Source organism: Pyxicephalus adspersus, chromosome 1, assembly GCF_032062135.1.
Source record: "Pyxicephalus adspersus chromosome 1, UCB_Pads_2.0, whole genome shotgun sequence".
NCBI classification, from domain to species: Eukaryota; Metazoa; Chordata; class Amphibia; order Anura; family Pyxicephalidae; genus Pyxicephalus; species Pyxicephalus adspersus.
The window spans coordinates 127,822,843-127,841,243 of record NC_092858.1 but is presented as its reverse complement, the minus strand read 5'-3'; the positions used below and the strand labels follow the sequence as shown (position 1 = coordinate 127,841,243).

The 18,401-nt window shown below is 35.5% G+C and overlaps 2 protein-coding genes across 12 annotated transcripts in view; both read right to left on the bottom strand.

Annotated features, from left to right (window-relative positions):
* The window catches only part of LOC140341373 (large ribosomal subunit protein uL2), a 331,097-nt gene that overhangs the window by 152,940 nt on the left and 159,756 nt on the right, over positions 1-18,401 (bottom strand). The gene's annotated exons all lie outside the window — the stretch shown is intronic.
* The window catches only part of CASK (calcium/calmodulin dependent serine protein kinase), a 152,623-nt gene that overhangs the window by 53,834 nt on the left and 80,388 nt on the right, over positions 1-18,401 (bottom strand). For 7 of the 10 annotated variants that reach the window (XM_072426992.1, XM_072427017.1, XM_072427030.1 and 4 more), the window contains exons 8-12: positions 17,867-17,989; positions 16,375-16,458; positions 13,717-13,816; positions 7,772-7,789; positions 5,556-5,677 (exon numbers count right to left, since the gene is read on the bottom strand). In XM_072426992.1, the coding sequence (XP_072283093.1) occupies positions 5,556-5,677; positions 7,772-7,789; positions 13,717-13,816; positions 16,375-16,458; positions 17,867-17,989 (447 nt within the window). The remainder of the gene's footprint in view (positions 1-5,555; positions 5,678-7,771; positions 7,790-13,716; positions 13,817-16,374; positions 16,459-17,866; positions 17,990-18,401) is intronic. The other 3 variants (XM_072427056.1, XM_072427001.1, XM_072427036.1) reach the window with 1 other exon arrangement.

Sequence of the window (18,401 nt, the reverse complement as noted above, 5' to 3'; positions counted from 1 at the left end):
CACTGGCCACGGGACGATTTTTTCTCTCACAGGCAATAGAACATTCTTCCTCTGATCAGCACAACACTGTAATCATATGCAACAATTATTAAAACATACATATATCTGTCAAAAAAGTTTTGTGTTTTTTTTTTTTTTTCGAGTTCAGGCTTTTTTTTAACTAGGCCCTTTAAAGTCATGTCCAATTTTCAAAAGCAAACACTTTTTGTGTGCCACATACATGATGTCTGCACCACCTATCCTTTCTAGTTGGAAGGTATGTAACTAGTTAAAAACTTGTACGTCAAAATAAAAAAGAAATTCAGAACTAAAAAAAAAAAAGCGTTAATTGTAGAATAAATACAATGTTTTTGTTTAAAATCACTCCGAAAATAACCTAAAAAGATGTATTTTTTATTTTATCATTTAAGTCAAAGTCACAAAAGGTCTAAATACAGCAATTAACCCTTTATCAGTTTACCTCTGTTAACCCAATGAAGAACTAATAATAACTATGGGTTACCTGCACAAAATATACATTGCTCTTTGCCTTAATATGCACTGCACAACAGAAACTCTAATTGTGGTTAGGGACTATTTCGCAAATAGCTTTTCTTCCTGTTATCAAAATTAGTCTCAGCCTGCATAGTTGCAGAAATGGCACAATAGAGAACAATGAAAGTCTACTCTTATTGTCTGTAATTCAAAAAGTATCTTTAGAAATATGCTACATATTATAGCAGTAAAGAAACTACATTATTCGCTATACTTTACTTGAAAGTATACTATACTTTTACTTGAAAAAAATAAAAGCACAGTTGTCATGTACCTTGTTAACCATCTGAAGCAAAGGTCCCTTTTCCAGTTGTGACCTATGCCACAAATTGACAGGGTATGTTAAGCCTTGAAGCTCCTCCACAGCTTTCCCATATGACAACTGGAATAGAATGATGGGGGTTGTATAGTTCTACAGCAGTCTCAACGCCCCCACACCTGTCCTATGTCACAACAACAGAACATACTGAATATTTTAGTCCTATAATAGACTGGTGATCTTTGCCTTCACAGAAACAAGCAGCTCTCAACTGGGGCCCGCCTACCAATTCCTTGCTTATGGATCCCTAACATCAGACATACATGTGGGTTTTAATCCACATACAACTGTCCCTAGGCCACCTATTGCCTAAATAACACATTGCAGGTTCTACCCTGAATAAGGATCACAGTGATTGGTTAGAACTTTCCCCCATGATCTTCTATAGCAAAAGCCTGGTTGCATTTGCTATGCCACTTTTTGGCAAAATGCTTTACTGCATTTATCAGTTTTAAATAGCAAATTATTTTTGTAAATCTGTTGCAAAGATCATGCCAGTAACAGCACTTTCTGCTTCAGGCCGTCAATACCAAGGCTTTGTACACACATTAGATTTTTGTCTCGGGAAACAACCTTTCCTGATAATTTTCACTGTCGGGAGAACAAAAGAGTGCTCTACGCACTTTGCTGTTAAGTCCTATAGAGAAGAGAAAAGGGAGTATAATAGAGTGGCACTCCCCTGTGCTCTCCTCTATAGGAAGTTTCAGTGGTCTCCCCTACTTGGTTGTTCACCATCCACCAGGGCAGATTGGTGAACGACGTCAAGGGACAGCTGTACACGTGTAGGATTTTGTCCAAGACTATTACGTTCATTTGTCCTAGGTGACAATCATCACAGTTTATTGCATTTCTGTCCAATAAATGTAATGAATAGGATGAGCATCACAACAGACAGGCATGCGAGTGGCTGTGCATTGGGGTAGAACACATGGCATGCACTTTCTAATAGTGGGAACGAAGCATTAGTGGCTTTGAATATTAGCCGATCAAATGAGCTCCAAATAGTTCAGTAAAAATACTATGACTCCCACATCTGTTTTACAGACTTACAGTGGATTCAGGCCTCAAAGACAAACTAAAAACAGAAATTAAGACAGTTTTGTAAACATATTAAACAGAAAACACTGAAATATCACATTCCCATAAGTATTCAGACCTTTTGCGACAACACTTGAAATTTAGTTTTGGTACCTCCTATTTCTCTTGATCGTTTAAGATGTTTCAGAAAATCAATTGGAGTTCACTGGTGGTAAAATAAATTGGTTGGACAAGGTTTTGAAAGGCTCACCCCGCCCTACAGAAGGTGTCATAGCTGACAATGCTTATCTGAGCAAGAACCAAGTCATGAAGTCAAAGCAACTGCCTGCAGAGCTCAGAAACTGGATTGTTAAACAGATCTGGGGAAGGCTACAAAAACAAAAAAGAAAATTCTGCTGCCCTGAAGGTTCCCAAGAGCACAGTGACCTCCAAAATTCTCAAAAAGAAGAAACCTGGCACAACCAGAACTCTTCCAAGAGCTGGTCGTCTGCCCAAACTGAGAAATCGAGGGATTAGGGCCTTAGCGAGAGGGGTGACCAAGAACCTGGTGGTCTGACTGAGCTCCAGAGGTCCTGAGTGGAGATGGGACTAAGTTCCAGAAGGACAACCAAAACTGCAGCCCCCCACTTTGGCTTTATGGCAGCATAGGAGTTTGCAAAAAAGCCCTTAAAGGACTTTCATATTGTGAGGAACAAGGATATCTGGTCTGATGAAATGAAGATTGTTTGATTTTCTATTTTTGTTGTTTTTGTATAAGGTTGCGTGTCTAAACGTTATGTCTGGAGGAAACCGTTACACTCATCTGCCTGATACCATCACAACAGTGAAGCATGGTTGTGGCAGCATCATGCTGTAGGGGTGTTTATCAGCAGCAGCTGGAACAGGAAGACTGCTTTATTCAGCTTTTCCTCAATCCTACCAAAGTACAGAGATATCCACAGACTGGGCCAAAGTTTCACCTTCCAACATGACAATGACCCAAAGAACACAGTGAAAAACAACACAGGAGACGCTTGAAGACAACTTTGTTAATGTCAGAGTAGCCCAGACAGAGCCCCAACCTGAACCATATCGAATATCTCTGGAGACTTGAAAATTGCTCTCCACCGATGGCCCCATCCAACCAAGTTTAACTTCTGTGGATTTGCAAAGAACAATTGCGGAATATCCCCCAATCCAGATATGCAAAGCTTGCTGCATCATACCCAAAGAGAGTCAAGGCTGTAATTGCTGTCAAAGGTTCTTCAACTAAGTACTAAGTAAAGGGTCTGAATTATGTAAATGTGATATTTCAGTTTTTTTTTTTTTTTTTTTAGTAAATTTACAAAATGTGTCTAAAAAAAGTTTTCCTTTGTCATTATGGGGTACTAATTGTAAATCAATGAGAAAAAAAAATTAAACAAATAAGCATCAGGCTGCAACAAACCAAAATTGAAAAAGTGAAGGGGGTCTTAATACTTTCTAAAGCCATTGCATATTGGAAAATGAAGCTGGCTATGTTATAATATATAAAAATAATACAAATATAAAAAATACAAATAAAAGAAAACAAGGATTTTAAAATTATTAAGACATATTGATCAAGCTGTGTAAGTCACAAAAAAGCTATACAAAATGGTAACTTTCTTATTGGTAAAAAGCTTTTTAATTGTTAACAAAATAATAGTTATTCCTTTAAACAGGAACAAGTATTGGAAACTTTAGGAAGTAGAAAAACCAGACATATTGCTGAACAACTTAGTTAAAACTTTGAAATTTTGTGGTTTTCAAGATAACATCCAATACACATATGTACATGTACATGAGGCCAGTAATTCATTTTTTTAGTTCAGGTTGTTTTTCTTTGCCAATATGTATGCTGCTTTATAATATTAAATTAACAAAACCTTTAAGTGCACTTGACATAGCAAAGTGCATTGTGCAGACAGAAAAGCGTGTAATTAGGCACACCATGAGACTGAAAGAATGCATTCAGATGTTACTTAAAAAATTAATAATGTACTAAATAAAATGTTTGGCATTTACTTAGAAATTTTGAATAAAAACATTTTGTTTGTTAGGTACAGCTGACATTACTGGCAGAAGTATGTTACCGAGAGCTTATGATCTAGTCCCAGATGGCCTGATGACACAAAGCAATCAAGGACAAATTTGTCATTCTCTGTTAACCAAGTGCCAAATAATACATTGACATGGAAGTAGCATGCACTGAAGTGACAGTCATTTTAACAACATGAGTAATTTTTTGTGTTGTAATTCACAGTAAGCCCTAATCAAATGACCTAACTCTTCAGGGAAAATTGCTTTTGTGTATTTCAGATAATTCCAAATGTCTTTTTCAAGAAAACTGATTTGAAATATAGAACTACTTATATCTAGAGAGTCCACCAATTTTACAATGAAAACCAAAATATCAGTGCACATGACATTTTACTGATAAACCTATAACCGATAAACCTAAACTGTCTGGTTACTCTGAATTATAGGTAATTCTATAATAAAATCTGAATACCCATTGCATACGTTATGATTTGTTATTGGTCAACATTAAATACCTGTTATTTAGAAACATTTTATAGAATAACATATATAATCACTTATGATGACACATGTTCCCTTTTCAAAAGCTTCTTTCCTTATATAAAATAAAGCTTCTAACTTCCTTAAAACTTCAATTAAAAAATTACAGCCACTCACCAGTAGAACATGAAAAATAAATCCCTGAAAACCAACAGACAGAGAAGTTCATGCAGTCTATCTGCCACATACTAAATAACTGCTTCACAATTAAAGGGAAAGTGGAGCATATCTAGACAAATCTTGTATCCCAGCCTGGCCCCCAGTCAACAAAAGGAGATATTGTTCTTCAGCTCCAGGGAAATGTAAGTCGTAAAATGGTTGACATCTGTATTCAGAAAACGTTTCCTGGAATGTGACCAATATGCTTGAGTGTACAAAATACTGATTTCTTTCGCATGCCTTACTTCAGCTTGCCATCTAAATTACAGACACCCATCAGTGACTACTTTAAACTGCCAGCAGCCAAGTGGTATATATTTTGTTTGCTACAAAAATGTTTATTTAGATAAGGAATTGATTTTCAGACTAATTGAAATACAAATGCAATAACTTTATTATAATTAAATATTAATAATAACAACAACTGAAAACAAAAAACAATATAAAAAAATGATAAAAATATACTCATTCTACTCGCTTGGCAATTTATGCATATGGCCAACAGCAGCACAAATGCACAGAACTAAACCTTATTAACATATTGATGTTAACATGTAAATTGACAACCACAGTTCTAGTCTACAGTAAAAAAATTGTAAAGTCCACATTTACAGGTAAAGTCTACTGCCACTAGTACACACACACATACATATATATATATATATATATATATATATATATATATATATATATATATATATATATATATATCCTGCAAGTTTTCCAGAAGGTCTTCTAACTGTATGCACGGTGCAGGTGGTGGGATTCTCTATACCTTGTTCTCCTAAGTTTTACTGACTAAACTGCTCAGTTCTTTGCAACAACTGTGATATGCAAAATGCTTACCCATATGGAAAAAAAAAATTTAACTAGCACACAACCATGATTAAGCACCTGGTTTCATCAATAAAATATAAAAACTTACGTCTAGTAGGGTGTGCAAGTGCTGATCCTGAAAAACACTGTGTAGGAAGTCGAGATCTTTCTCGCTGCAATCTGTGAGTGCATGGATCTCCTCCAGGCTGTCCAGTACTTGTGACACCGCTCCTATAAGCAAACAAAGGGAAAAAAAAAAGCTAGGAGGCAAAGCTTTATGGCAAAATGACCTTTGGACAATAAAAACAATTCACTAGCTATGATTAATGGGAGTAATTACCTGAAAAAGTAAAGACACCTCCACAGACATTTAAAAACAAAAGATAGTTAAAAAGAAAAAAAAAAGTAAACACTATAATTCATAACAAGCTATTTAGGATGACACTCTAACTAAAAAAGTTTAAAATAAACTGGCGATTTTTTTTTTTAATAACTCAATCAGGTAGAAAAAAGATGCACTCTGCCTAAACCCCGAAGATATTCAACAAGGGGAAAATCTAATGAGGTGTTAAAAAGAAGTATAATTTTGGAGTTTTTTTTTCACCAGGTGAAAAAGGTAACAGATGGCTAAATTTAACCTGTGGTGAGAGAACATGTTGTCATTTATGTTTCCAAGCTACCGTATGTGAATTACAAAGCAACACCTTTCTATGCGATAGAGAGGTGGAGGTGCTTGACGTCCAAATCAGTTTAGGTTGATAATGCTATTTCTCCAGTGAGCGAGTGTTGTCACACTAAGATGGGCATTACTGACAGAATCACCAGGTTACATAGGTAAAATAATAGAAAAAGAAGAGATTTTACTTCTGTCATGAAAAGAACTGACTGGTCTTTTGTTAAACTATACTTCCGCTGGGGTAAGCACAATGAATGCACATGCTTAGCTTAGAAAATTTGGGAGAGAGAATGTACAAAGCTAGGTTGGCCACACACATCTCAGCCAAGTAGGTACAGGAAAGCAATTTCCCTTCAGAACTACTGGAGAAAGGGATTCAAGTATAAAGGGTAATTTAGGTTTTAGCTTTAGTTCTGAGTAACTGGCTTTCCTAATTGTACAATCAAGGTCACAGACAGCAGTTACTGGTGCACATTTTTTAAATTTTTAAACTTGACTTAAATTTCAGTCCCAAAAAATTTAGATAAATGTACAATTACCTGTTTAACTGCATTTTGCATGTACATATGGACTTCACATAGACTGGGCTTTTCTTCTACAGAGCTGTACATTGTTTGAAATGTATAGAGGTATGATTGGAGGAAAGCACAGGGAGAAAAATGCATTGCAAAACTGGAAGCTAGTGTCATCCTATTAATAGGGCCGCAGAGAGAGAGAGAGAAAACAAGAGCAGCAACAGGCAGGTAATACCTAAATGGGAGGGAAAAACCTCACACAAAGACGACTTAAACTATGTAATAATTTTATTGCCAATCAGGAAGTCACTTCCACTACACAAAAGTTTGTAGATCGAAAGAAAATTGTACACATTGTGCTTTTTGGAATTCCATTTGAATTTACTTGAAATGAAAAATATAGATCAACATACTAGACTGTATGTTGCTATCATTCAAGACGTTTTCCCAGTTCAGTCGTCTCTTGGATTATCCCTGTTTGAACTAATAAGCAAATATCAGAAAATTGTTATTGTGCTGGGAAATGTATCAAATGCATGAAAACGCAGTTGGTATGAAAGAACTCTCAAGTCAATACTTAGTACCAAATCCAAGAGCAACAGAATCTGTGTGAATAAAATTTATACCAGTTTTGGATAACATGTGGAAGGAAAGGTTTTTATGCCATATGTTCCCCTATTGGGGAGTTTCACTCCACTATATTGGTAACCATTGTCACAAGAAAAAGCGTCATGGCACAGCGAAAGTTTTATAATTATTCATAAGAGATGGAAGGAAATCTACCAAAAAGAATGACTGATCTGAGGACAACTCCTAAAGAGGTGAATTCCCTTCACTTTGCAAGATTTTATGTTGAGTGCCTGGAACAGGAAGTGAAGGGAAAAAATCACTAATTGTACATGGATGGAAAAAGAAAAATGCAGGGGCTTTCATCCCACCACAATCTATCCAATTCGAAAAGGTTTGGTCTATGCATAAACTTTAAAACTCCATTCTGAATTTTAAACATGCTGATCTGTAAATTCTTTACCAGAATGTTCAATAGTATAGACATAATGTTCTATCACATGTACTTTTTTAGGAAAAACAGTAGAAAGCAGAGCAAGCAGCACAAGAGGAAAAAGGAATACCTACTTTCTGCAGCTAGGAGTCCTAGAAAGGCAGCAATAAGGCAGACAAAATACAAAATTTCAGAAATGCCATGTTAGTTGCAAGCGCTGGCAAGGCAATTTACAGTAAGTACACAAACATTCACCGATTACTGGCATAACAAGAAGCATATATAAACTGAATTGCAATAAAGATGTACATTTGATCTCCATTTCAACCTAAAACCGATGTTGTAAGAGATTATAATTTCTGCTCATAAATTGCTGAATGCAAACACATACACTGTGTTAACACAATAAACCTCCTGGTAGATAAAAGACTCACCAGACTGAAAAATTCCTAGAAAAATATTACTGCTTGTATGTAACAATATAAGAACTATCTAATGATGCCCCCTGTCAATCTGCTGTCATAAGGTGCATATTTTCATACAGAAGCGGGTCTACTGAATTTTTAAATAAATAAAAGAAAGTAGCTTCATGCAGAGTGAGGTTAGCTACAGCCTAAACAAATTATTAACCATGTTATTAGTACGTAACAGCAAAATTATTTGAAAAACTGGCATGCTTATGCAGGACAGAGATAATGAAAATGCATATGTGCAAAGTGAAGCAATCACTTATCAGTAATTAGATCAGAAAAATATGAAATCTGTAATTAGCCAGCAGTGTTTCATTACCATCATTTGGAAACAGAAGATCAGTGAATCTTTTATGATAAGTTAAGTTTGCCAGTGCAATGCAGTTATAAGTGTTACGCACTACATGGACATCAACATGTAAACCCAGCCATGTTTCTATGATCATGTTCAATTACATTAGTTACTGAAACAGGCCGCTCATTTAATTATTGACATGCTTTGAATTGCCTGTATTCATTAACAGTTCAGCAACAAGCAAATATAAACACCCCATTGTGCTTTCTGCATTGTGGAGATTGTGTTTTGATATCAAACCAGTTCCTAGGAACTCACCACTTCTGTTTAAAATACTGCAGATAACATATGTACATTTAACTGCAACAATAACATTTGCACTTTTGTAATTTTGCAAAATTACAAAAACAAAAAAACTCTAAACCAGTGTTTCCCAACCAGGGTTCCTCCATAGGTTGCCAGTAGTTTCATCGAGCAACGTGTGCTTCTCAGGTCAATTTAACTAGGACCAATAATTTTATGAGCTATCTGTAAGGGTGACTTTCTTCCGACTGACCACCATGCCAATGTAATGTGAGATGTGGATAGTGTAATTATAGCTGGGGTTTCCTAAGACCTGAAAGGTATTTCTAAGTTTACCCCATGCTAAAGAGGCCAAGAAAGGCCGATCTAAACAAATCTTCACCACTCAGGTAAAAGGCATTGGTATGATTTAGCTCTATTAGAGGGCAAAACACATCAGCATATTGATCACCTTGGTCTACCTGGTACCACTGAAAAAAGTTTACAGCTTTAAACAGGGATTCATGGTCTAGTCATTTTCCTGTGCCAGAGCACTATACCTGTATGGAAACTTTCCCCCTCTCCACTGTCATCAGACCCCATACATATATTTATACAAATTCAAGCTTCATAATAAGCCAGTAACTGTAAACCTTTATCGCTTCACTGAACATTGTCTGGAATATTAAGCACTAATTCATGTGTGCGGCTTCTTCTAAAAGGACTCTAGGGGCACAGTACACAATCAGGTTATTGATAGCTAGGAGGAAGCTAGCTTAATAAATGTTTCTGCCTTGTTTTAACTTCTGTTTGGCAATTTTTTTTTATCTTACAGGGATGCATCTATCTCCAGGCCTAGCAACTATAGTCAGTGAAACTTCAACCCAGCACATCAATTCTTTTACTTTTATCAGACAAACATAGGGTGTCTAAAAAGTTACCAAGCAACCAAATCTGGAGACAATTGTTTATCAATAAATGTGAGATTAAGTTAAATAATGGTGAATGCAACTGCTCATCTCTGTTTAAAAGCTAGTTTACAGGTCAAAACAAGTTAATTGCTTTTTGAGTCACTGACCTAGTATAAGTATATAAATCAGCCTATATTTCTTCCAGCATAACTTTTATTCAACTGTGCCCACTGGTAAACTTGCTTCTGTCCCCGCTTTCCTTTACATTTACTTCTATATTCAGGATATACATCTTTTCTTTTCAACTTCTACTCTTGAGTGATAATTTAAAATTGTATAATTGGTATTCTATTGCTCTTCCTTACTTTTCCAAGCTTCTCAGCATAGCAGCTCAGGTTTCAAATGAATAAAATAACTAACTCATACAAAAATGTACACACCATTGTTACCTAACATTGACTATAGCTTTCATTTTTACTGCTGGTAATTACTTAATCTGCTACAATTTTAGTTCCAGGTCATTAAAGGTGTTCAGAGTCCCAAAATAATCTTAGGGATAGTAAAGGGTAGGGTTTAGGAAATGAGTGCATGTATGAATGAGGTGACATTTGTGAAGCCATACAAAGAGATATCATGTGCACAACAGGTAATGAGTACTAATCTCAGGAGGACAATCTCATGTTCTTAAGGTTTACAATAGTGACTAAGATTACCTATATATAAGCCTTGTATTTGTTTAAAGGTCTATTACAAATTTATTAGTTTTTAAATTAGCTGATGAAATTATAAATCATTGTAAACAATTACCCATGTAGTGACAGAAACAGTGGCTGCCATTAATAACATTCTAATTAAACATTGAAATTATATGATATAATGTTAATTTAACACTATAACCTATGTTAAGCTGGGCACACCCTGGATACATTTACATCTATTCTTAGTGTGGTCAATGTTACTAACCACAAGAACACTTCATGTTTACACTTCCTATCAGAAGTAACACCACAAATATTTGCTGTTGCAGAGTAAAGATACTATGTTCTTATACAGCATGTGTACATGCTTTGGATAGTTTAAACCATAAAGTCCAAGAAAGAAAATAAAGGCATTTTTTTTAAATGAGAATGTATCAATTAGAGCCCATCTGTTACTAGGGTTCAACATGATCAATATCAACAAAAAATTTTTTACGTAAGGAGTTACTTATCAATGAAAAAGTACAGGTGAGGTAAACTAAAGCTGCGTACACACTTGCAATTTTTGTCGTTGGAAAGGATCTTTCACGATCCTTTCCAACGACAAGGGGCTGCAAGATGCATGAACGTTGCTGTACATACAGCACCGTTCATGCTCTATGGAGAGGGGAGGGGGAGAGTGACGGAGCGGCACCCTGCTGCGCGCTCTCCCCTTCCCTTTCATTACGATCGGCTGTCGTCCATCGTCCGTGGATCCGGCAGGTCGGTCGTCCGGACGATGGACGACACCGACTGTACACACGGTAGATTTTCGCCCGATAATTGGCCGATGCGGATTATCGGGCGATAAAAATCTGCCGTGTGTACGTAGCTTAAAGGGTGTTGCCAGTTAAAGTTAAACTTAATTTGCTATGTTTAGCAGTTAGTTGGTTTGGGTATTAATTATTCATTAGCTAAATGTATGTCCCAAAAATACAGGTAATTTATGATCTTCACATACACCTAAAGTGGCTGCAACATGGAACACACTGGGTCAGCAGTATCAAGGGACTGATTGCTTCCTTAAGTAAACCTGTAACAGTAAAAATTGATACAGCCAGTGCTGCCCTTTTCTAATAATTCTGTCAGTTTCTTGTACATCTGAAGGCAGTAGACAGTTGACAGCCATTTTTTTAGTGGGGTATTAATTAAAAAACAGATCCACATACTTCTCCGACAGGTTTACTTTAATGTTTCTTGTATACACTTTTCAGAATGTGTTTATATACTGAAACTGTGCTGAGTTGTCAGATCAGTGAACAGATTGATCCCTGTCTTCCTGCACTCCCAGCCTTTGAATGGTCACAGAAATTTGCAGAGAATGTGGACTCCTTTTCCAGGTTTCTGGAATAGAGCTTTTACAGCCCACATTAATGACATCAAAGTGGCTAAAGGGATTACATAGTACAAGGCCAGTGTAATTTAAGTACAGTACATAGGTAGAGGTGAGCGATGTTGGAATGGGTTTTTAAGGTGCTAACTAGAGTTCAGTTTTAATACGGATACAGAAATAGGTGTCTCTGCCTATGGTAGATTCTCCTAAAAATTTAACAAAAAAACAAAAATTGGAAAATTTCCAGAAATTTAATGAATGGATAAGTGGCTTCAAACAAATGGAAATGTCACTTTAATACCATAAGACTAAAAATGATTCTTGTAGCAACTATAGTTTATATCTTCTGTTTTCAAAATGAAGCATTGTCATATTGTGACGATACAGACATATAGGCAGTAAAGTTATATGCAAATGTTATATTTCAGCCCCAAACTCATTTATTCTACAGTTACCATTATGCCAATTTTGAAGCTAGTAACTGGTTTACCTCTAAATAATGAAGTACATAATCTCATTTATTAATGCAAGGTGATTTTTCCAACCAACTGTAAAATAATTTTTCATGAAATGGTTATTTCATTAGTTTGTAAAACTGCTGGTAAAGAAGGACCAAAGCCACATGAATCACCCATTCGCGTTCCATTGCAGGGCACCATCATCTTCCTTTTTTTTTCCTTCCTAGAGATAATGTTCAGCTATCTTGATTGGCTGTGCCAGGATACCCTAACTCCCTTGCAGGTGCATGGGAGTTCATTCATGCAAAAGAACCCGTGAGTGCCAGTTTCCCTGGCAAAAAAATTACTCTGCAAATTACACTTTAAGAATATTCAGCTTCTCTAGGAGAGAATGGGATTCTGGCATTCATTTGATGTAATTGCTAAGCCAACTAAGAATAAAAATGTGTTAACTAAATAACATTACCATACTTTTTGCGTACAATACTTTTAGAGACAGATCTTTGTTGTGGTTATTAAAATGTGTTTGTAGATATGAATAGGTCTATGTTTTTTTTTTAGGTATGTGAAAGAAAATTTTAACAAGCTAAAACAGGAAGTTACCAATTTAAAAATAAATTTTACCATAAAACTGCACTTTGAGAGTTAAAGTTCCTTAATGTGGACGTGTGTCTAGGCTACAGACATTCAAATGCTCGGGGGGATGGGAAAAAAACTGGTAGAAGGTAGAAATTTTGGCATTCAAAGTATCTCCCTCTGGCATTTTTTTTTCAATTTACTGTGTACACTCTACTCTATAGAGCATTTGCTATGCAGTTTAAATATTGAACCTGTGTCTAAGATGATAAGTAGGACATAATGTCACAGTTAAGATCAATTTTCCTGTTATGAATACTTCCTTTTACTTCCAGTGCTGGTGACCACACAGGAAGTGAAAGGAATCTTGACAGTGTTGCACATAGCAATCAAAACCTGACTTTTTTCTAATAATTAAGGCAAACCAGAAGAAATTAAGTGGTTTATTGCCATCTATGTCCTTACTGAAGAGCTCCTCCTCATGTCCTGATAACCACAGGGAATGTGAAAAATATCTTCAAAGATAGAAAAAAAACTGACAGATTTTCTAACCCTCCTAACATTTCCTGGTGGAGAATATTCAAGGTCCATGCGATTTCAATTGCTGTGATTAATTCCCCATCGAATTTTTAGTCAAAGTCAGATTTGCTGCTTTATAAATAAATTCAAAGGAATCCCTGCAGCACTAATTCCAAATGTGTATGTACCAATTTTTCTTGAATCTCATTTATATAATACACTGTGTAAGCATATACTACAAGTTTTATCTGCAATGTTTGTGTATGGGGACTACAAAACAAAGCCACCACATGCATATAAATATTACAGAAAAGCATATTTTAACAAAAAAAAATTAATTCAAAAATTTTAGGTGCACAGAAAATTTAAAAAAAAAAGTTGAAAAAAAAAGAAAGCTGCAGTTAAAACGCTTATAAATAATTATTACAGATTGTTATATGTGCAATATAGAATAACCAAACCCAAAATAAAAACCTATATAAAATTAATTTATTATACCTGAAGATGTTGGGTCTTCTGAAAAGTCAGGTAATTCTTCTGGAGGATCCCCATAAAATGAATTGAACTTGTGGCTAGACACAGCAGCTAAAACGGCTCCCTGGATTGGCAAATAGATTGAAAATCCAACATAAATATAAATTACTACATAAATGAAATTTATATTATGCTGATCCTTGAATACACTTTCAATCTGCAGTGATACTTCATGTAAAACTTAACAAGTTTAGCTATACCATTAAAAGTGTTTCGTTATAGGTGTTCCATGTCACAGCAACAACAAGCCACATTCATATGAACGGGGTGTTTGGGGCATTTATACATGTTTTCAGGGGCTTGCTGGTAGTTTTAACACTTTACAACTTTTTCACTTAAATTGATGTCACCTGTCTTCTGACGTTCATGGATCAACCAGGACGAATCCATGAACGACATCAGACGGCCTCTCTGCTCACGTCAGATTCCTGTCCGTGCCCTGCGAGAATCATCTGTCATGTACATAGCATTAGTTTCCTTTTTTGGACTGAAACTTTCAGCCCTTTCCACAGTCTTTAGAACCCCAGCATACTGTATAAGCAATCTGTAGTCCAATACCAAAACAAAATCAAGATTTTTTTTAAATTTATTTTCACTTACATAAGTTGCACCAGACTGTGAGCAGAATTCCTAAAAAGCAACTAAGTTAGAAATATAATTGTTCTTCAATAAAGGAGAATTTTAGATTTCTAATTTCTTAAGAGATTTTTCACTGATTTTTCTGGTGAAACGATTGTCAGTAGCACAAAAAGATTGGAAAACCCCTATAATCAAGTCCAGTATAGCAGTAAAAACTCCACTGGACTCCAAATCCTCCTCCAAATAAATACAAAACTAGTAAAAAAATAATTTAGCTTGACAAAAACTTTAATTGCCTAAATGAAGAAGATTTTTTAAGCGACTTATCTTCAGGTGCAAAAAAAGTCACCATTTCCGAGCTACTTCTAAAAATGAAGGAAACAGTGTTAATCTTGTAGCAAATAGTGCTCCAATACTATTTATGTAATGCATGCCTACATATAAACCCAATTGCTTGATATACCTATTCTTTTCTTTGCTGAAGCAAAGAAAGGAAGAACATATTGTCAGTTTTGTATTCTGTTACAGAAAAATGAATCCAGATTTGTATAGCCAATAGTACAACTTGTTAGAAACAGCTGAGAAATAAAAAATGAAAAACAGACATTGCAGCACTTAATAAAAGAACCACAATAAAAGAACAGAGTACAACATGTGCAAAACATTGTCCTTTATCTCCAATTATATATGTAATGAATGCCTATTTATTGCACAACTAAAAGAGCTGACAAAGACTTCCTTAAAATACACACGACTGGAAGTAACTTTTTATATTTTGTTCATATCGAAAGTTATTTTTTAAGGCCACTTAAGAGCAGAACTATTGGCCCGTTTTGACACTTTTCTTTTATGAAAGAGAAGATGTAAGAGTTCCATAACGCAGTGATATTACCCAACCTTAAGTGCAAATACTGCTGATGAACAATTACTAACAATGCAGGTAAATTCAAGAGAGTGCTCTGTTAAAAGAACCTTCCATTCATATCTGGTATTTGCGGAGGATGACCATACCATAGTGGTACTCATGCCGTACCAGTAAGATTGTACCCGTACAATACTACTATCCACAGCTACGGAAAAGCAGGCAAGTCTTTATTGCAGAAAGGGACCTTGTTCACTGCCTTTGCAAAAAACAATGTTGCTGGGGAACTCCTGTAAGCATGCCCAGAATTCCCATCACCATGACCCAACCAATTAAACTGGTCGAAAACCAAACTCTATAGGAAGACGATCGGGTCAAGATGGTGGTTCCTGCAATAAATAATTTGTGATCCGGCAGATCACTGCAGAAGGGGATACTGCCTGACCTTTCTGTAACAAAGGACTTGTCTGGTCACAATTTTTTAGTTACTGTAGTTTCACTTTAAAAGCTATAGTGAACAAAGAAAATTCTCTTAATTCAGCACACTTTGTTAGATTCCTGATCCATTTCCTAGTGCTGAGGTCTTTTCTATCATCTTTTTTTACACTAATGTATCCTTTTTCTGTGAGGAAGGGGCAAGTGGAAAGAATTAAAAAACAAAAAACAAAACATTACAACAGTTTTTCTGGAAGTGCGTTAGTTGAAGAGGAATGTCCAGGAGCCATAACTCTTAAATAAAGAGCAAAGACTGGTAGAACAGACAGAGAGATTAGTACCCAACTTTTTTCTTTTCTTGGGATACCCATTTTTCCAAAGTTAATTTTACAACAGAAGGTCTTTAACGAGCAGTAAATGAGCTTGTAATGAGCTGATTTAAATCCATGGCCAGCAGCCATTTGGCGGAAAAACCTTTCACTTTTTTCATCGGCTGTATTTAATAGGAGACATCCAATAATTACATCACATTAGTGGTATACCATACCAAGCATAGTATAGGTGCTTGGATATATATGGGCAGCATTAATGTCAACTACATAACCATCTTATTCATTTTACATTTTTGTTCTATATTAAACTACGAGCTGCTGGTAAATGAATATTTATATATTCTCTATACCAAATAACTCTAATGGCAAAAAGCCACATCAGAAGGATGATCATTGTAGTGATATTGTTTTTACCTTTAATTTCCTTCTAGCATTAAATTTTCTTAATTGTTCTACAGTTTCTGGCAGGTGTATCTTGTATGCATAGCGATCTCTTTCCTATACATATATAAAAAAAAACAAAAAAACAAACAGCAGTGTTAGGTTAAAATTGACAAAACAACAACATTTTTACTATAGGAACAAATATATATTTTAGCATGCTAGTCATTTCCAGAATGTGTGCACATAAATATTTACCCTGATAGTAGGACATTTTTATTTGCAGATAGGTAATAGTTTAGCTATTATCTGATAATGTGATGGAATTTAGTAAAATGTCTCTTTTACAATGTACATATGTACAGTTACGTTTTTATATCTCTTGCTCAAAATGGCTGCTACTAGCACCCCCTCCCATTGAATCAAGAGCATGTAACTAAAATGGAGCCTCCATCCAGGTCAACACCCAAGATGATGATGTCCAGCTTCTGGAGGAAGTTTACCTTGTATGAACATGACCAATCAGAAGTTTTTATACTCAAGGACACTTTGCATAGGGCATTAGCTGCTTGCCCATAAAAAAACCCAGTGCCTTATTAGAATAAAGGAGTTTCACTTATCTGAACTCAGTGTCAGTGTGATTCTTCTCGTGCATGCACTATACCTAATCAGGACGGGAGCAGATACTCAGCAGACGATTGGTCTGTTCGGAAACAATAACATAACCTCCTACCCAAGTTTAAACTAAAACAACCATTGTCATTGAGACAAAGGAGTAATGTTCCAATGGGGTCAACCATTTTGGTGAGAACTATGTAGGATTTCTCTACATTCTTTCCTCTGTAACAGGAAGTTTTTTTGTCTCTGTAACAGGGAGTAATGTAGAAGTGTAAGTGAAGTGTGGATCTCCCCATTGGGATACAGAAAAATGATTTGGGATGAAAGAAAAATGTAGATAGAAACTGATCACCTCTTAGAACATTCTAATTGCCTAGTTTTTATGCTGACCTGATGGCTTTAGCTTGAACCTTAATAAATGTAAACTGTAAAAAGACAATCGTCATAATTACGACAATAAAGATGAGAACTATTCATAAATATCCTTCACTAATTTGTGGCATTCTTTCTATCCTGTTAGAATACCTTTAAATGACCTCTGAGGCAGTGTTACAGGAAACTGGAAAATCAAGGCATGGTTTATAGGTCAAACTCCTGTAACAAATTGAAACGAAGGCTAAATTTACGCCTGTATATTTCTATGGTTGTGTTTCAGGCATTACATTAGGGAAGCCCATTCAAATGAGGCTGCTAATGTCTCTGAAAAAAATGTAAATAATGCTATGTAAATAAATAAATTAGCTAAGTCTGAATTGTAATGTTGTGTCATAATGTATTGTAGTGTACAATTGTGAAGATTCAACCCCAGAGTGCTCTTTTATATGATCCCTTGGTCTTAAAGATTCATTTTCTATTAGTTGTTGATATGGGAACTCTACAATTTTACTCATTATAGTCATGTTCTTACCTTCAGCCATGGGTGATTGAGTGCCTCGTAGACTGTTATTCTTTCAGCAGGGTCCAGCATAAGCATGCGACGCACCAGGTCTTTGGCACTTTCAGATATATGGCTCCATTGTCTGGGATTCATCTAAATGGTTGCATATAGCAGAACTTACTTAAAGCCCAATGAAATATAACCTAATATCAATCTGTTTACACAATGTACTTTGCAGATGTTATGTTAATAAAAATCCTCCTTGCCAAGCCTTATATATATTTGAAAAATATATGAAATGTATTCAAGTATGCATGCTGGGGTTATTGTTAATTGACACTAAATTTTTAATGGCTATCTAGGTATCAATGACCAATGAGCCACATAGAGATTTCTGCTTGAAATGCACTTTCCTGCATGACAATGGACAAGTGTTAAATGTCCCTCAAAAGGTTTTCCAAACAGTGGCACATCTACTTTTGCTGGACAGAATAAATACACTATAAATATAAATAAATAAATATATATATATATATATATATATATATATATATATATATATATA